Source organism: Ambystoma mexicanum, chromosome 1q, assembly GCF_040938575.1.
Source record: "Ambystoma mexicanum isolate Mex_15411 chromosome 1q, UKY_AmexF1_1, whole genome shotgun sequence".
Classification (NCBI taxonomy): domain Eukaryota; kingdom Metazoa; phylum Chordata; class Amphibia; order Caudata; family Ambystomatidae; genus Ambystoma; species Ambystoma mexicanum.
Window position 1 is genome coordinate 1,521,579,816 of NC_090922.1, and position 21,146 is coordinate 1,521,600,961.

Below are 21,146 nucleotides of genomic sequence, written 5' to 3' on the forward strand. Positions count from 1 at the left end.
GAAAGGGTAACATCTGACTGTTACATGAGTGTTCAGACTCAGGGGATGCTAGGCAACCCCTCCAGCACTTTATAAGAAGATAGTGTGTGCTGGGTTTGTAAATTTAAAAAGACTAATAAAGTCAATTTAACATTTCATGCTCTGGGAGACAGTAGTCAGTCCCAGAGAAGGTATTTAAACCTTGGGGAGTCTGAAAGACAACCCTGTGCCACTGCACTAAAGGTGCTGTGTGACACATAATGATGATGCCTATGGAGTTGTTTAAAAACTCAATAACCAAAGAACACTAAAGTAAAACACACATCAAAAATGCATGGAAGAGTGGGAAAAAAGCCTCCCACTCTTCCCAGCTAAAAAAATTAAATCCTAGAAATACAGCAATGTTGCTGGGGGGTCTCAAAAGGTAAGGGAAATTAGCACATTTTGAGAATTCTCCCTAACAGTGGTCAGCAAGAAATGAGATTTGATTACAAAGAATTTGGTCATTGCTATTGTGTTAGCGGGAGTTCAGTGGGACAACAGGAGCAGTTGGGGAGAAGACTGAGCGCCCCTTGATGGATTCAAGAGAGAGCTGCATGAGCTTGGTGTAGGTCAGGCAAGCAGTGTATCATTGTGTGGAGGGGAGAAGGATTCCAGGCTAGGAAGGAGGAGAGAGGAGCTGTTAGGGAGAATTCTCTTATAAGGCTAATTTCCCAAACCTAGTGAGTCCCCCAGCAGCTTTGCTGGATTTTTGGGGTTTGTTTTTTTCTCCTCCCACTCTTAGGCATGATTTGAGGTATGTCTTTGACTCTTTGTGTGCTAATGGGCTATGGGGTCTTTTACTCCATAGGGTATCATCTATTTTTCATGTGTGTTACACAGCACCATCAGTGCAGTAACACAGGGGTGTCATAGTGATCCCCAAACATAGACTCCATACCCTGGGACTGACTACTGTCTCCCAGGGCATGTAAAGCCACCATTGACTTTACTAGTCCAAAATTGTGAACAGAACAGTACAAACCATCATATTGTGGAAGTACTGGAAGGGATTAATTCGATTGGCCCTGGGTCTGTTTCCAAGGGGGCACTATCCAGTCCCCCCTTGTCGTGTTTCTGGCTGGTGGCAGCGGTTACCACGCAAAATATTCCACCAGAATATTTCCTATGGGATTTTCCCATTGATTTTAAACGCACCACTTTTTGGTGCAATGTTAAAGATACCGCCGGTTTATTTATTTAATATTAAATCAACAGTTGGGTCTTTTTGCCAGAACTCTTTTCTAAAATGGCGTTCGTGTCCGTCTCTGTAACTCTAACCAAGGTCGAGTCCTTTGTTCCACTATTTTGGCGGGCTTCTCCACAGAAGCCCTCCAACTGGTGCCACTCTGTCTGGGTTCCACAGGATGTGTGGGTGGGGGAATTGGCACCCTGGACTGCGTTGCCTTAGCAACCCAAGTCGCACTCTATTCTGATTGGCCCAGTGGTGAGCCGCCCAGCTCACCACTTAGCATATTTGAGTGACAGCTAGGCTGCTGAATGGGTGTTTTTCTGCATAAAAGCAGGGCTTTTGGGACTGGAACTTCAGAAGTCGCCACAGGACCTAAGAATCCAAAGAGGGAAGTCATCTGCAACGACGACACCACCGGTGAAGCCCTGCTGCAACAAACTCGCCACTTTCCCAACGACAAGAGAAGATCTTCTGCTGGACGAGTCTTCTTCCTTTGAGCTGGTGGGATCAACCAGTTCGCCCCTTTCACCTTCCAAAGACGTCTCTTGGTCGAATCGCCCATGCCAAGCACCCCGGCGGCCGGATAGCCAAGCTTCACCACTTTGACCGCGAATAAAAGGAACGCACCTTTTAACTGACTAACTCCGCGGCTGGTTTCATCCCTGTGCAGTGCATCGACTCAGTTTCCTCCTCGACGAGATCCTAGCTTCCCCTGGTCGAAACAATGAACTGCAACCACTGCCAGGAACAACTGCCACCGCTGGAGCTTCCTCTCTCTTTAAGGTACTGTGTTCTGCCTGGCTTCCCTTTCCACGGATTGCTAAAGGTGACCCTTAAATCCTTGGCTTTCCAACTGGGTTGGCCACAGACCTTCTAACTTTACTTCTTGAATCACCTCAACCTCTTTTGAATATTCTGCAAAGACTTTTAGTGCATTTTAAACTGAGTGATCTTGGGCACATTTCGCTTTGCTCCATTTAAAGTGGGCCTGGCCTATGAACTTTGGCTCTACAGTGTATACTGCCTTTACTCCCTTGCTTTGAACTTCTAAAAGTGTTGGGAACTGTTTTATTTTTATGCCCTGCCTTTTTCTCTCCCTTTAACTTAACTATTGTAGTGCCATCTAGGTTACACGCTCACATCTGTTTCAACAAATAGTGGTGTTTTAACTCTGACTTGTCTAATAGTTATCAAGGGAGGTGTCTATACTTTACCTGACTGTGTTTTAACTTGCTGTTGATTTAGAGTGCTAGTGTATTGCCTAAAGTGTGTTTTAAATAAATAATTATATACTTTTGATACAAAGCTCTGGTCAGTGTTTGTTTGCTCTACTGTGTTTTTAGCCCTATTGTGTATACTCTATATACTGCCCTACTCTTCTTGACAGAGGTCTAACTGCTCAGCCACAGCTACCAGGTAAATCTGGGTGGTACAGACTGCTACCAATTGGGTTTACTGCGTACTCCTGTAGTCTTAATCTTTTTGCAGTGTTCCCCAAGGGAACTGCACAGGATTCTGCCTACCAGTTGTCTCAGCGTGAGTTCAGTGGGACAACAGAAGCAGTTGGGGAGAAGACTGAGCGACCCTTGAAGGATTCAAGAGAGCTGCATGAGCTTGGTGTAGGTCAGGCAAGTAGTGTATCATTGTGTGGAGGGGAGAAGGATTCCAGGCTAGGAAGGAGGAGAGAGGAGCAATGTAGGGGGCCCATGGTGTGCCTAGGTGAAGGTAAAGCGGGGGTTGGTTTTAAGGAGGATCTTGTATTGTTTATTTATAGAGCGCCTATACACGGGCAAGTGTTTCAAAGCGCTCAAGGAGGGTGGGAACATGGGGGGAAAAAACAATCGCTTAGATCCCTTGCAGTTCTGATATGATAATAGTCTGCACATGCAGAGTAAGTGCGTAGAATACATTTAACAGTTTGAGACGCAGCAAATAGGCCTGATGTCGATTCTGCAGTTTTACCAGCGCAATTAAGGGGTGAAGACAGGGGAGAACAGACGGACGATCTTCAGATGTGGTGCGTACGGATGGTGCAAATGCAGAGACGGTCACAGGGAGGGGGAGGTCCAAGTGTACCCGGTCGGTGGAGACTGGTGTAAGTGCAGAGAAAGCTACTCATGGGTTGTTTCACAAGTCCACTGAGTGTGGGTCGGGCGCAGGACCTGAGGCAAGTGCGAAAGAGGACTGGCGGCGGTGCCAGCGACCTTTGCGACTCTGAGGTGCACCAGGCGGCCAGTCAGCAAGCTGTAAGGAAAGAGGAGGGAGAGAGGGAAAGAGTAGAGAGCTAGGTTAGCAGTGCAGAGGGAGAGAGAAGGAAGAGGAGAAGAGAAAGGTCTTCAGGAGTTTCCAGAACTTAAGAAGATCAGGTTCAAGACAGAGGGTGGCGGGTAGGCTATTCCAGAGGGAGGCCCCTGCTGAGGATGGGTATCTCCCTCCAAATCTCTGCTTGGAGAACCGGCTCATTCGCAGAAGGTTGGAGGTAGATGAGTGGAGGGCTCGTGAGGGACAGTATTTAGGAAGGCAGCGTTGCAGGTAGATAGGTCCAGGCCCCAGAAAGGTTTGTGAACAATACAGAGGGTCTTGAACTTGATCCTTGCAGCCACGGGGGCCAGTGAAGGGATTCCAGTGCCAGAGAGATGCAGTGTCTGGGCTTGAGGCCAAGGATAAGTCCTGCGTTTCTGTTCTGGATGAGTTGCAGGGGGCGCAGGACAGAAGAAGGGAGGTTATGATCGTTTGATATGATCGTTTATTTATAGGTTGAGGAAGAGGCTGTTGCAATAGTCCAGCCTAGAGAGAACCAGGGCCAGTGAGCCTCTGGGGGAAAGTGAGAAAAGGTAGAGTCCCTCTGAGGAGGTGTAGCTGATAGTTAGACTTTTCAGAGATGTCTGAAGTGTGAGAGGAGAAGGAGAGAGTGGAGTCAAAAATGACCCCACGGTTTCTTGCCTCGCTGGTGGGTGCGCAGGGGCACGGGAGGACGGCCAGAGTGAAAGTGGGAAAACGGGAGCAGAGGTCCCAATGCAAACAATCTCGATCTTACTGGCATTGAGGCAGAGGTCGTTTGCAGCACACCATGACTGAATAGCGGACAGTCAGTCAGATATGAGTGAGGAGGAGGCAGCTGAGGGTAGCCTGAAGGATAGTTGCGTGTCATCCGCGTAACACTGGAAGATAAAGGTGAAAGTGGCAATCACACATGCCAAGTCAGTCATATAGACGTTGAAGAACCAGGCAGATGGGTTAGATCCCTGGGAGACGCCACAAGTTGAGAGAGCTATAGTCGAGAGGAAGGCTCCGAGTTCCACCTGGGATGGGCAGTCGGAAAGAAAGGAGGTTAACCACTCCAGAGCCTGACCTGTGATTCCCAGAGTGTCACGAAGACGTGCGATCAGGATGTTGTGATTAACCGTGTGAAAGTAGAGGAGAGGTCAAGGAGAATAAGGACACAGGGGGTGTTAGTGTCAAGATTTGAGAGCAGGTCTTCACAGGTGTTCAGGGGAGCAGTTTCCGTGCCTCTGGATACTCTGAAGCCAGACTGATGGTCATGGCGACAACCAACAGATTCATTGTGGAGGGTCAGCTGAGTGACAGCCAACTTCTTTAGGAGTTTGCCCATATGCAGTCTCGTGTTTACTAGGGAATAAGAGAGGATAGCAGACATGCACTGGCTAGTAGACCCAGGCTGGCACAGAGGAGGAGTAACCGCAGGCAACATTACACTGTCAATTGTGATGCCTTACTAGGACGATTGCTGAGCTCCTGAGTGCAGGGATTCCCCCAGGATCTCTCAGTATCTAACATAACATGGAACCCTCACTCCACCATCGCAGGCCACTCGGTCCTGCACACCGCGTTTCCCTCGGCTCTGCCAACATCCAGCCTTGCAATATAAACATCTGCTGCCCTGGCTCTACCCACCTCAAAAAGAGATCGGAGACCACAAGCCCAGAGCACGAAGCTGCCAGAACGAAGCCCCAGGTTCCGCATTCCGACAACTTTGTAAGAACAGAAAGGGCAATAGATCAAACCAGCATTGGCAACGCCAACTGTTATGGATTCCATTTAGGAACTGCTTTGGTTGTGCAAGCTGCCTTCTGGGTGCCAGGCAGAGGCACTGGGGGAGGCAGCCCGCATTGCCAGAGATGTACAGTGTGCCACAGGAGTGCAGCGGCCATGCGCTCGGATGACCCCGCTGCCTCCCTGGCACCTCTGCAGGGAGGCCTCCAGTGGCACTGGAGTGCAGGTCCCCTGTGCATTCCTACCCCAGCTGCCAGTGGTCCTAAAGCCCTCCATTGTCGCACAGCACACATACAGTGGTGAGGTGGGCCACAGGAGCGCGCCCTCTGTACCGTCCAGCGTGTGGCGTGAGGCAGACGGTGCACCCAGCGATGCATGCGTTCCCTGTTGCAAGCTGCATTCCATTTATTTTTAAATTTGTTTATTGGCATTTTTCAGTGATATCAGTTACATGACATTCAAGTGCCGTGCACAAATATGATCGCAATGCATTTTAACTTAACATTAAACATTATTATAAACAGCAACTGTCTCCATGTTCTGTTCGCAAGCTGCATTCCATGCTGTTGCTCCGATTCTGGTTCCCGTCACCTAATATGCGTAGTATTTACCTCCGTGGCAACGCGCGCCTTGGAAGCGACGACGCAGAGCAACACAGGTTCGAAACCCGGGTCCGCGTTTAGAAACCTCATCGGTATTAAGCGGGTAATAAAAAACCAATTATAATTCTAATAATGGTGATTTCATCTACTATAGCACACCCTGAGGAATTTAAACCTCTCCCACACATCTGTCCTCATCCCTCTATATTTAAATAGTTACCTCATATCGGCTCTCTCCTCATAGTTGCAATGATCTCATTTTAACAAGACTCAAATACTCGCCATCAGACGTCCTCCTCCGTGCCTAGCTTTGAGCCTTTGAGAGGTGCTAAAAGCACAAAACTTTCCATGTACCTTTTCTCTACCCAGGCTGTACACAGATACCCGATAAGCTCTTAACTTGCTGAGCAATCTTACCAAATGTGCCATAAGCAGCCTTCATTCATAATCTGGCCAGATCAACTCGAGGCCAGGCCTCCCGGACTATGCAAAATACTCAAGACTAGGCCTCGCTTAGGACTCCTGCAGGGGTATCATAGCTTACTCTGCACCCCAACCTTCCACTGGCCCCTCTGTATGCACCCTAACCACCTCCTGCTTCTATTCACTTCCTAGTGTATTGTAATTGTTATTGGTTATTTATATCACCGTAATTCCCAGAGGTTTCTAAGCATGACCCGGGGATCGAACCTGCGGTGCACTGCGTCTTGTTGCCCCTGAGCTATCCTCCCAGCCCACATCGTGACAAGGATCGAGGAGCAGACAAACACAGACACCTTAAGTTCCCCGCGGTGTGTTGGGGAACGTGACCAGTGTGTAGTGAAAATAATAAACGGCGACATTGCCATGTGGCTGGGACCCGTTCCCGGCACAGCAGTTCGAGTCGCTCAGCCAAGTCTTTGGTTTCCCTGGGACTTTATATTATTTTTGCATTTATAGCAGCGCACAAAGCCCTCCGGCATCTAGGCGCTAGCTACAGTAGGTGCGGAGAGCCCTTCTACAAAGTGCAAGACCACACATACAGACCCTGTGAAAGCAAAATTTGGCATGCCGCACCTTATGGCGGGGGGTCAGGGAGAGAGGGGGCGACTGCAGGAATACAGGTACACATGGTATTCAAAAATTAGAGGCAGTTCATCACATTCAGAAAGAAGCCACGCCTCATAGTACAGGGGGCTGCTTCAGGTGTACAGATACTCCTAGTACGTGCAGAGTCTGGTTAAGCACCGCCTCATGGTAGGGGCGTGGGGGGCGGGACCTACCTCGTGGATAGTCCTCATCACTACTCGCTCTGATGGGGACGTCTCTTCCATTGGTACTACTTTCTTGTCCTGTTCTTTCGTCCTCCTCCAATATCTCTGGGTTCTGCGCCTCGAGGCACTATCTCCTGGAGGTGCAGGGGATCAGTTACTTTGGAAGCTCATATCAGTCAACTCCCCCGCTTTTGATGTGTGACACCCGCAATAGTCGGTCTCCTCACCCGCCTGTCCACTGCCGGCCAATAGGAGTTGATGTAGAGCACACCTGCAAAAAGTAAACCACCTTCTCGTTTCACGCCAATTTAAATTTCTAAATGTTAAAAAGTGTTGAAGCTTTCGTGGTAAGTCCTGGATGTGGACCAGACAGAGGAAGGACGGGAGGGCGGCTCATTCGCTAACTCCCTCCTCGGGCTATTTTACACCTCACCTCCGTTTCATCAGCTTGCACCTCACGCCTTCGCTGGCCAGACCTAGCCTAGCTCCTCCCAATCCTCTAGCCCTTGCCTTAACTCCTGCACCGAATTCTCCTCCTGGTCTTCATCCTTCTCTCCACTCCTCCACTTCTTTTTAACAGGATTGCCCAACTCCAGGCCTTGTTGTCCTGAATCCTGACAGGTTTTCATCCTGAGCCACCATCTCCCACTGCCTAGAGTCATCCTGAGCCACCATCTCCCGCTGCCTAGAGTCATCCTGAGCCACCACCTTCCACTGCCTAGAGTCATCCTGAGCCACCACCTTCCACTGCCTAGCATCCTGGTCATCCTGAGCCACCACCTTCCACTGCCTAGAGTCATCCTGAGCCACCATCTCCCACTGCCTAGAGTCATCCTGAGCCACCACCTTCCACTGCCTAGAGTCATCCTGAGCCACCATCGCCCACTGCCTAGAGTCATCCTGAGCCACCACCTTCCACTGCCTAGCGTCTAGGTCATCCTGAGCACCACCTTCCACTGCCTAGCATCCTGGTTATCCTGAGCCATCATCTCCCAATGCCTAGAGTCCTCCTGAGCCACCACCTTCCACTGCCTAGCATCCTGGTCATCCTGAGCCACCATCTCCCACTGCTTAGAGTCATCCTGAGCCACCACCTTCCACTGCCTAGCATCCAGGTCATCCTGAGCCACCATCTCCCACTGCCTAGAGTCCTCCTGAGCCACCACCTTCCACTGCCTAGAGTCATCCTGAGCCACCACCTTCCACTGCCAGGCATCCTGGTTATCTTGAGCCACCATTTCCCACAGCCTAGCATCCAGGTCATCCTGAGCCACCACCTCCCACAGCCTAGCGTCCGTGTCATCCCGTGCCATCATAGCCGACACATTTCATATATTAATACACGGTTCCCAAAGAACTCGCATGTCTATTTCCAGGGCATCATTGCCCATCACAGCCCACAGAGGACACTCTGGGCCATCACAGCCCGCAGATATATTTCCTGGGCATCATAAGCTATCGCAGTCCATAAGATTTAAGAGATTAATTCCCAGTGGATCCTGAGTTATCGCAGCCAACGTACCCATGTCTGTGGCATCATGATCCATCACTGACAACAGAGCAATGTTAAGGGCTCGCCCAACAAGCACAGCCCATACACCTAGGTCCAGGGCTACAGATTAAGCACAGCCCACAGGTCTATACCTGGGGCATCATGAGCCATCGACTGCCTCAGACCTATGGCCAGAGCATCATAAGCCATCGACTCCCACAGACACATGTCCAGGAATCATGAGCCATCGACTCCCTCAGACCTAGGTCCAGGGCATCATGAGCCATCGACTCCCTCAGACCTAGGTCCAGGGCATCATGAGCCATCGACACCCTCAGACCTAGGTCCAGGGCATCATGAGCCATCGACTCCCACAGACCCATGTCCAGGCATCATGAGCCATCGACTCCCACAGACCCATGTCCAGGGCATCATGAGCCATCGACTCCCTCAGACCTATGGCCAGAGCATCATGAGCCATCGACTCCCACAGACCTATGTCAAGGGCATCATGAGCCATCGACTCCCACAGACCCATGTCCAGGCATCATGAGTCATCGACTCCCACAGACCTAGGTCCAGGGCACCATGAGACATCGACTCCCACAGACCTATGTCAAGGGCATCATGAGCCATCGACTCCCTCAGACCTATGGCCAGAGCATCATGAGCCATCGACTCCCACAGACCCATGTCCAGGCATCATGAGCCATCAACTCCCTCAGACCTATGTCCAGGGCATCATGAGTCATCGACTCCCACAGACCCATGTCCAGGCATCATGAGCCATCTACTCCCTCAGACCTATGGCCAGAGCATCATGAGCCATCGACTCCCACAGACCCATGTCCAGGCATCATGAGCCATCGACTCCCTCAGACCTAGGTCCAGGGCATCATGAGTCATCGACTCCCACAGACCCATGTCCAGGGCATCATGAGCCATCGACTCCCTCAGACCTATGGCCAGAGCATCATGAGCCATCGGCTCCCACAGACCCATGTCCAGGCATCATGAGCCATCGACTCCCTCAGACCTATGGCCAGAGCATCATGAGCCATTGACTCCCACAGACCCATGTCCAGGCATCATGAGCCATCGACTCCCTCAGACCTAGGTCCAGGGCATCATGAGTCATCGACTCCCACAGACCTATGTCAAGGGCATCATGAGCCATCGACTCCCTCAGACCTATGGCCAGAGCATCATGAGCCATCGACTCCCACAGACCCATGTCCAGGGCATCATGAGTTATCGACTCCCACAGACCTATGTCAAGGGCATCATGAGCCATCGACTCCCACAGACCCATGTCCAGGCATCATGAGTCATCGACTCCCACAGACCTAGGTCCAGGGCATCATGAGTCATCGACTCCCACAGACCTATGTCAAGGGCATCATGAGCCATCGACTCCCACAGACCTATGTCCAGGTCATCACGAGCCATCGACTCCCACAGACCTATGTCCAGGGCATCACGAGTCATCGACTCCCTCATACCTATGTCAAGGGCATCATGAGCCATCGACTCCCTCAGACCTATGGCCAGAGCATCATGAGCCATCAACTCCCACAGACCTATGTCCAGGGCATCATGAGTAATCGACTCCCTCAGACCTATGGCCAGAGCATCATGAGCCATCGACTCCCTCAGACCTATGGCCAGAGCATCATGAGCCATCGACTCCCACAGACCCATGTCCAGGGCATCATGAGCCATCAACTCCCACAGACCCATGTCCAGGTCATCATGAGCCGTCAACTCCCACAGACCCATGTCCAGGGCATCATGAGTCATCGACTCCCACAGACCCATGTCCAGGGCATCATGAGCCATCGACTCCCTCAGACCTATGGCCAGAGCATCATGAGCCATCGACTCCCACAGACCTATGTCCAGGGCATCATGAGTAATCGACTGCCTCAGACCTATGGCCAGAGCATCATGAGCCATCGACTCCCTCAGACCTATGGCCAGGGCATCATGAGCCATCGACTCCCTCAGACCTATGGCCAGAGCATCATGAGCCATCGACTCCCACAGACCCATGTCCAGGGCATCATGAGCCATCGACTCCCACAGACCCATGTCCAGGGCATCATGAGTCATCGACTCCCACAGACCCATGTCCAGGGCATCATGAGGTCTCGACTCCCACAGACCCATGTCCAGGGCATCATGAGCCATCGACTCCCACAGACCCATGTCCAGGGCATCATGAGTCATCGACTCCCACAGACCCATGTCCAGGGCATCATGAGCCATCAACTCCCTCAGACCTATGTCCAGGGCATCATGAGCCATCGACTCCCACAGACCCATGTCCAGGGCATCATGAGCCATCGACTCCCTCAGACCTATGTCCAGGGCATCATGAGCCATCGACTCCCACAGACCTATGTCAAGGGCATCATGAGCCATCGACTCCCACAGACCTATGTCCAGGGCATCATGAGTCATCGACTCCCACAGACCTATGTCCAGGGCATCATGAGCCATCGACTCCCACAGACCCATGTCCAGGGCATCATGAGCCATCGACTCCCACAGACCCATGTCCAGGGCATCATGAGCCATCGACTCCCACAGACCCATGTCCAGGGCATCATGAGCCATCGACTCCCACAGACCCATGTCCAGGGCATCATGAGCCAACGACTCCCACAGACCCATGTCCAGGGCATCATGAGCCATCGACTCCCACAGACCCATGTCCAGGGCATCATGAGCCATCGACTCCCACAGACCCATGTCCAGGGCATCACGAGTCATCGACTCCCACAGACCTATGTCCAGGGCATCATGAGCCATCGACTCCCACAGACCCATGTCCAGGGCATCACGAGCCATGGACTCCCACAGACCCATGTCCAGGCATCATGAGCCATCGACTCCCACAGACCCATGTCCAGGGCATCATGAGCCATCGACTCCCACAGACCTATGTCCAGGTCATCACGAGTCATCGACTCCCTCATACCTATGTCAAGGGCATCATGAGCCATCGACTCCCTCAGACCTATGTCCAGGGCATCATGAGCCATCGACTCCCACAGACCTATGTCCAGGGCATCATGAGTAATCGACTCCCTCAGACCTATGGCCAGAGCATCATGAGCCATCGACTCCCTCAGACCTATGGCCAGAGCATCATGAGCCATCGACTCCCACAGGCCCATGTCCAGGGCATCATGAGCCATCGACTCCCACAGACCCATGTCCAGGTCATCATGAGCCGTCAACTCCCACAGACCCATGTCCAGGGCATCATGAGTCATCGACTCCCACAGACCCATGTCCAGGGCATCATGAGCCATCGACTCCCTCAGACCTATGGCCAGAGCATCATGAGCCATCGACTCCCACAGACCTATGTCCAGGGCATCATGAGTAATCGACTCCCTCAGACCTATGGCCAGAGCATCATGAGCCATCGACTCCCTCAGACCTATGGCCAGAGCATCATGAGCCATCGACTCCCTCAGACCTATGGCCAGAGCATCATGAGCCATCGACTCCCTCAGACCTATGGCCAGAGCATCATGAGCCATCGACTCCCTCAGACCTATGGCCAGAGCATCATGAGCCATCGACTCCCACAGACCCATGTCCAGGGCATCATGAGCCATCGACTCCCACAGACCCATGTCCAGGGCATCATGAGTCATCGACTCCCACAGACCCATGTCCAGGGCATCATGAGGTCTCGACTCCCACAGACCCATGTCCAGGGCATCATGAGCCATCGACTCCCACAGACCCATGTCCAGGGCATCATGAGTCATCGACTCCCACAGACCCATGTCCAGGGCATCATGAGTCATCGACTCCCACAGACCCATGTCCAGGGCATCATGAGCCATCGACTCCCTCAGACCTATGTCCAGGGCATCATGAGCCATCGACTCCCACAGACCCATGTCCAGGGCATCATGAGCCATCGACTCCCTCAGACCTATGTCCAGGGCATCATGAGCCATCGACTCCCACAGACCCATGTCCAGGGCATCATGAGCCATCGACTCCCTCAGACCTATGTCCAGGGCATCATGAGCCATCGACTCCCACAGACCTATGTCAAGGGCATCATGAGCCATCGACTCCCTCAGACCTATGTCCAGGGCATCATGAGCCATCGACTCCCTCAGACCTATGTCCAGGGCATCATGAGTCATCGACTCCCACAGACCTATGTCCAGGGCATCATGAGCCATCGACTCCCACAGACCCATGTCCAGGGCATCATGAGCCATCGACTCCCACAGACCTATGTCCAGGGCATCATGAGTCATCGACTCCCACAGACCTATGTCCAGGGCATCATGAGCCATCGACTCCCACAGACCTATGTCCAGGGCATCATGAGCCATCGACTCCCACAGACCCATGTCCAGGGCATCACGAGTCATCTACTCCCACAGACCTATGTCCAGGGCATCATGAGCCATCGACTCCCACAGACCCATGTCCAGGGCATCACGAGTCATCTACTCCCACAGACCTATGTCCAGGGCATCAAGAGCCATCGACTCCCACAGACCTATGTCCAGGGCATCATGAGCCATCGACTCCCACAGACCCATGTCCAGGGCATCACGAGCCATCGACTCCCACCGACCTATGTCAAGGGCATCACGAGCCATCGACTCCCACAGACCTATGTCCAGGTCATCACGAGCCATCGACTCCCACAGACCTATGTCCAGGGCATCATGAGCCATCGACTCCCACAGACCTATGTCCAGGGCGTCATGGGCCATCAGAGACAATGGTCATATGTCCAGTGCATGCTGAGTCAGTACAGCCCACATAACTATGTCTTGGGCACCATGAGCCATTGCAGACAAGAGTCGTGCATCCAGGGTTCTGGTAGTCCTCACAGATCTACCTCTAGAGCGCCTTGTACCATTACACGCTGCAGATCGAAGATCTTAATATCAAGGACCTCCTTAGCCATCACACGCCTCTGCTGTGTAATCGTAATGACCAGAGTACCATCAGCCATCCCTGGCCACCGGCGTCCTGAGCGATCACAGCCCACATATCTGAGAACTTACTCCAGGGCACCATGAACCATCGCAGCCCACATATCTGAGATCTTAGAACTTACTCCAGGGCACCCTGAACCATCGCAGCCCACATATCTGACATCTTACTCCAGGGCACCCTGACCCTGGACCATCGCAGCCCACATATCTGACATCTTACTCCAGGGCACCCTGAACCATCGCAGCCCACATATCTGAGATCTTACTCCAGGGCACCCTGAACCATCGCAGCCCACATATCTGACATCTTACTCCAGGGCACCCTGAACCATCGCAGCCCACACATCTGACATCTTACTCCAGGGCACCCTGAACCATCGCAGCCCACATATCTGACATCTTACTCCAGGGCACCCTGAACCATCGCAGCCCACATATCTGAGATCTTACTCCAGGGCACCCTGAACCATCGCAGCCCACATATCTGAGATCTTACTTCAGGGCACCCTGAACCATCGCAGCCCACATATCTGAGATCTTGCTCCAGGGCACCCTGAACCATCGCAGCCCACATATCTGAGATCTTGCTCCAGGGCACCCTGAACCATCGCAGCCCACATATCTGAGATCTTACTCCAGGGCACCCTGAACCATCACAGCCCACATATCTGACATCTTACTCCAGGGCACCCTGAACCATCACAGCCCACATATCTGACATCTTACTCCAGGGCACCCTGAACCATCACAGCCCACATATCTGAGATCTTACTCCAGGGCACCCTGAACCATCACAGCCCACATATCACAGCCCACATATCTGAGATCTTACTCCAGGGCACCCTGAACCATCACAGCCCACATATCTGAGATCTTTCTCCAGGGCTCCCTGAACCATCACAGCCCACATATCTGACATCTTACTCCAGGGCACCCTGAACCATCACAGCCCAGATATCTGACATCTTACTCCAGGGCACCCTGAACCATCGCAGCCCACATATCTGAGATCTTACTCCAGGGCACCCTGAACCATCACAGCCCACATAACACAGCCCACATATCTGAGATCTTACTCCAGTGCACCCTGAACCATCACAGCCCACATATCTGAGATCTTTCTCCAGGGCACCCTGAATCATCACAGCCCACATATCTGACATCTTACTCCAGGGCACCCTGAACCATCACAGCCCACATATCTGACATCTTACTCCAGGGCACCCTGAACCATTGCAGCCCACATATCTGAGATCTTACTCCAGGGCACCCTGAACCATCGCAGCCCACATATCTGAGATCTTACTCCAGGGCACCCTGAACCATCGCAGCCCACATATCTGAGATCTTACTCCAGGGCACCCTGAACCATCGCAGCCCACATATCTGAGATCTTACTCCAGGGCACCCTGAGCCATCGCAGCCCACATATCTGAGATCTTACTTCAGGGCACCCTGAACCATCGCAGCCCACATATCTAAGATCTTACTCCAGGGCACCCTGAACCATCGCAGCCCACATATCTGAGATCTTACTCCAGGGCACCCTGAACCATCGCAGCCCACATATCTGAGATCTTACTCCAGGGCACCCTGAACCATCACAGCCCACATATCTGAGATCTTTCTCCAGGGCACCCTGAATCATCACAGCCCACATATCTGACATCTTACTCCAGGGCACCCTGAACCATCGCAGCCCACATATCTGACATCTTACTCCAGGGCACCCTGAACCATCGCAGCCCACATATCTGAGATCTTACTCCAGGGCACCCTGAACCATCGCAGCCCACATATCTGAGATCTTACTCCAGGGCACCCTGAACCATCACAGCCCACATATCTGACATCTTACTCCAGGGCACCCTGAACCATCGCAGCCCACATATGAGATCTTACTCCAGGGCACCCTGAACCTTCGCAGCCCACATATCTGAGATCTTTCTCCAGGGCACCCTGAACCATCGCAGCCCACATATCTGAGATCTTACTGCAGGGCACCTTGAACCATCGCAGCCCACATATCTGACATCTTACTCCAGGGCACCCTGAACCATCGCAGCCCACATATCTGAGATCTTACTCCAGGGCACCCTGAGCCATCGCAGCCCACAATTCTGAGATCCTATTTTGACCTACTTGAGCGTTTGTACACTTTCATCAGCAATGTTATATAGTCACCTCAGGTGTCGAGTTTCTTTAATCTTTTAAGCTTAGTTTAAACTTTAAGGATGGATTAACTACAATTCCTATTTAAATTTGAGCCACCTTTTGGTGTGCAGGTGTTCTGGCCTTATGCAGTGCTCTTAGTCTCATTCACTTATACTTGGTGGAATCCAAGACCCCGGGTCTTAACTACACTCCCGTGCTGGCTACACCAACCAGACCCCCCTTTCTCTAACCTACAAGCATCTTGGGATCTAGTCAAGCAGGCCCCATCACTGACAAAGGGTGTCCACTCTTAACCGCTCACTAGTTCACACTCAACATAACCCAAAACGGGAATGGAATCCAATAACTTGGAACCCCGCAAACATGGCCAGCCACCTCTCTCTGCTGATTATCCGGCATACCTGGATTCAACACACACTTAATTACTGAAGACTCGGAGGCAGTGAAAACACTAAATGCAGGTTTGGGTTAAATAAGGCTGCACTCTTATTTATTTGTAGAGGGTTACATGTTGGGGATTCTGTGCCTGCTCCCCTGGCCCTTGTATATGGCCAGAGGATACATCTGTTCTTTGCACCGTGCGTTCCTCACCACCTCTCCTCCTCTCTGTAGGATTCACATCATGGCTGGTCGAGTTCCTGCTGGACTGGATAGAGCACATGTGGAAGATGAGATGGAGGCCACCTTTGTTGAGAACCTGAATCATGCCGCTGCGGTTTTATCCCAGGTAATAGGAGAATCCTGTGTTTCGTGGCAAGCTTGGGCATGGCGCTGACATCGCGAGAAAGGGGTGAGGCTTGGAAGTGAGATCTTGGGTTGGTGTAGTGGAGTCGGTCGCCTCTCTAACATCTCCTGTGGTTCTAGCAGAACCAAGTGCCTCTGTTTTTGCGATTTGCTGCAGTCGTGTGTCGTTCTTCCAGCGTCTTGGCTGCTATTGAGGTGTCCGGTGTGCCATGGGCCATCTAATGAGGTCTCTCTGGGATGTCTTGGGTTACTACGGTTTCTCACAATTCACAGTATTCGTTTAATCTCGCAGCGTTTCCTTTTTATGAGATGGACATTATTCTGTGATCTCTTGCGGTGCATTTCAGAATTCATTTGCATGTTGAGCACAGAAAACTCTGTTCTCTTCAGCGCAACCTCTTCAGCGCAACCTCAGGTAAAGTTTAAATATTTGGGATTTCATTGGAGAGTGGAGTGCCTATCATCACAAAGAGACTGAAGACAGTGGTTATGCATCATTATAGAGCTGACACAGTCACTGATAATCAGCCTGCAAGAGATTCCTAACAAACTGTGCATCCGTCCCAAAGGCATCCTCTTGGGAGCTGTCACTCCCCAATTGATAGCCGGGATAGAGTTCCAGGCTTATGTACCCCAGAGGTAGAGGGGTGTAGGCAACCGCCGTGAAGGTAAGCCTCCAAGTGCTTAAAAACTGATTTTAAATTAATCATATCTAACATCTATTTATGACTAAAATATTAGCAATGATTATTGGAAAATTTAATTTCATAAGATATCAATATAAATAAAAGGGTACTGTGATGAATCCGATGGTGTCATCACTCCTTTCCCGTAAGTGACCACTCCCCATGTGTCCAGGGGACGGCAGCTGCTACCTGACCGTAGGGGCGGCTATATGAGGGTGGATCATATGGAGACAAGCAGCCCACAAGAGGGTGTCATGGCATAATCGGACGAGACATGGTAGCCACATTTTTCTTCTGAGGATACACCCCCCCCCATTCCGCATGCCTTAATGGCTTATTGTCCTACATCCCCTCACCCACCTAGGAAAGGTACTGAAAACACTTTCACAGGATCTATATACAAGTCCTTGAAATCTGACTTGCATTTCAAGACTCTGAATACAAGTCCTCAAGAACTGACTTGCGTTTAAGATCACTGAGAACCCTTTTTCAGAATTTGAATACAAGTTATCAGAAACCGACTACCATTGTCTTAAAAATGAAAATACTGTGACTAAGAAGAAGTGCCGAGTAATGAAGATCACTGGAAGTCAGGAGTATACTCTGCGCTCCAGTTGTTGCAGAAACAAGTCTGATGCCAGGAGATTTAAACCGGTAGACCAGCTGACCAGCAGAAGCTGGCTGGATAACATTACTTCTCTCAGTGCTGACCAAGGGACTGTGGGGCTGGCGCGCTGTCTGTGGAGCCAACTGGGAAGAGGGGTGCAAACTGCAAGCAGGAGTATGCTGCGCCAGCAAGTGCTGATAAGACCACCCAAGGGAAGAGAAGCCACCAGGGCATATTAGCAACCCTGCCAAAACTGAATAAGTGTGAATGAAGTATATGAGAGAAAGAGCAAGTGAACATTAAGAAGAGGCAGTACTGAATAAGGCATATGAGAAAAACCCTAGAAGGAGAGTATAACAGGCAGGTGCAAGTTGCAAGTGTGTTCATATAGGAAAGCCCTGGCAGGAGAGTATACAAGGCAGATGCAAGTTGCAAGTGTGTTCATATAGGAAATCCCTGGCAGGAGAGTATACAAAACAAATGCAAGTTGTAAATGTGTACATGTGAGAACGCCCTGGCAGGAAAGCAAACCAGGCATCATCAAATTGAAGTGCATAATATACAGTACCCAAGGAAGTCCTGATGACGCTACATCAGGACTAGCAAAAGGCTGGAGAAACATATTAAAGAGGTGGAAAACCTTGCATGAGAGTACACCAGGTATCCTGACAAGATCCAGACTAACAACCAAGTTGCTTTGTATACCAGTTGTGTTGTTGATCAAGAGAAACTCAAGGAACTTATATTCTTGAATATAAAACGGTGTGAAGAGAAATACAGGGGAAGGGAACCACCCTCTGGAACAAGGAACTCTATCCTTCTGGAACTTTTTGTGTTGGAGTTATGCAGTTCCTTTATGGACATTTGGTCACTATTAAACGCCAAAGACATTTTCCCTTTTCACCTTAGAGTGGATTTTTAGAATTTGAGGGCCATAATAGTACTTTGGACACGGGACGGTTTTGCTTTGGACATTGATATTGACAGACCCTTAGTTTTGCTTTTAGGTAGGAAAACGCCTATTAAAGCAGGGACAGAGTCATTGCCCAACCCCCTTTTATGTTAATAAAAGCCTTTAACCTAAACCATGAATACTCTGTGTCTGTGTCTTATTCCTGGCTCCTCATATATGGTGTTAGCTGTGGGATCGGGCTCAGTTGACACAAGCTGGGGGACCTTCAGGTTTGAAAAAGTAGAAACCGAGCTGACAATACATCAGTAGCTACAGAACATTCCATTGGATTTGATTTATGAAGTAGCAGGGGAGAGTTAATACAACCTTGAGACTGAGTGTTGATACTTACTGATCTGGTCTTGATAACCCTGTCACACACTTTTGTTAAGATGGTCTGGAGAACCCCAGTTTAAGTTAAAATGAGAGGCCGGTAAATCCCACACAGCTACAAAACCATTATATTAAAAAAACAGTCACAAGGGGGCACTCAATAGCGGAAATAGTCAAAGTGAAAGGCAAAACACCACTTTATTAACAATACAACATACAGCAGGGACAGCATACAAGAAATGAATCGTGCGACTCTCAAAGCTCCTCATGCAAAACGTATTTTAAACCAAAAACACTTCATAATGACGATATGGGAATACAAAACCTATGGGGTTAGGGGATAAACTACATATATATTTCTATAAGGGTTAACCTTCTAAGCAATCTTCAATTAAATCCCCCGCACCATCCACCCCCTCTCACCCTCCTCCCCACAAACCAGGCACTTTCCACTTCCACCCTGTCACAGAAACAGAAGTGCCCGCCATACTCAAAAATCTAAGGCCATCCAGATGTAAAGGTGACACTTGGCGAGCCCCTATTATAAAGGACTGCGCTGAAGCTCTCATCCCTTTTATACCTGCTTTATCAACGCCTCCTTCTCCTCGAACAAAGTTCCGGCTTCCCTAAAGGAAGCCTGGGTTCTCCCATTGAGAAAGAAACCCACATTAGACCCGGCTATCCCAAACAACTATCGTCCATCACAACGGTCCCATTCTTGCTAAAAATACTTGACCGGGTCGCCTACACTCCAATCCAGCAATATCTTGAAATCAATCAGATCCTAGCATTATGCAAATAAGGCTTCCCACCAGGTCATGGAGCCGAACCCACCCGGGTGGACATCAAAAATCTTAGAATGAGAGATGGGGAGAAAGGATAGCTCAGGGGCAACACGTTTGTCTTGGAAGCAAGGGTCGAATCCTGATTGTGCGCTTGGACACCACTCGCTGGTATTAAGCATGTTATTAGTGAACAGTAAAATCAAAATAAAATAAATCCTTCTTGGTGGGCAGATCAATCGTAGTCTTCTTGGATGTTGTCTGTGCCCCTCTCTCCCGAATCTCTTGTGGAGTGCTCAAAGGGTCCTACATCTAACCCCACCTTATACAACATATTCACCTAACCCCTCTTTGATCTTGTGGACTCATTTGGCATTTCATACACCAACTATGCCAATAACACAGAAATCGTGGTACCCCTTGCTGGCAACTTCTTTGATGACTCACAAACCACGCCAGACCATTCCAAGCCCCAAATAAGTCTCACCATTGCAGGAGCCATCATACGGGCTAGGCTAGCCTACTGTAATGCCCTCTTCGCTGGCACATCGGCACACAACATCCATAAGCTCCAAGTGATCCAGAACAATGCCATCCGGGCAGCACTTAACATCCCAAAAGAGAGCACATCACAGAGGCAAGAAGAAACGCCCACTAGCTGCCAATCAAGAAAAGGATCATCTTTAAAAAAACACACAGATGCATATCCATCTTCGCCCCACTGTACCTGTCTCAAAGATTTGCAAAAGATCAATCCTCCAGACCTGTGAGACTGGCCTACACCCACAGACTTGTCCAATCCAAATAGCAACAGGCAAAAAGCAGAGGTGCAAGTTTCCCTTTGGTGGCAACCAACCAATGGAACGCTCTCCCACCACAATTAAGAGCGGAATAGTTTTACTGGACCTCCAGAAAGGCACTAAAAACCTGACTGTTCACCTAAGCGACCTGACTCTTGTCTATGTATGCTATGTCCTTTCATTATTCGAGGGTAACAGTGCCTTGATGCCCGGGGTTTTGTGCACTTAAGACCTGTAAAATAAATAAATGCTGCAAGGATGCCAAAAGCGTCTCTTCCACGCAGTATCTTTCTAAGGATGGCACAAATGTATCTTTTATATCACAATTTCTCAAGGATAGCTTCCCAGTATACTGCCCTGCCAGGAATCCTTCAGTAGGTTCTTTAGATCCCTTAGTATACTGCCCTGCCAGCAATCCTTCAGTAGGTTCTTTAGATCCCTTAGCATACTGCACTGCTAGGAATCTTTCAGTAGGTTCTTTAGATCCTTTAGTATACTCCCCTGC

General features: G+C 50.4%; 1 protein-coding gene across 2 annotated transcripts in view; it reads left to right on the forward strand.

The window, feature by feature from the left end:
- HYI (hydroxypyruvate isomerase (putative)) overlaps positions 1-21,146 on the forward strand; it is a 256,693-nt gene that overhangs the window by 58,133 nt on the left and 177,414 nt on the right. For both annotated transcript variants that reach the window (XM_069642424.1, XM_069642425.1), the window contains exon 3: positions 16,350-16,464. In XM_069642424.1, coding sequence (XP_069498525.1) covers positions 16,350-16,464 — 115 coding nt within the window. The remainder of the gene's footprint in view (positions 1-16,349; positions 16,465-21,146) is intronic.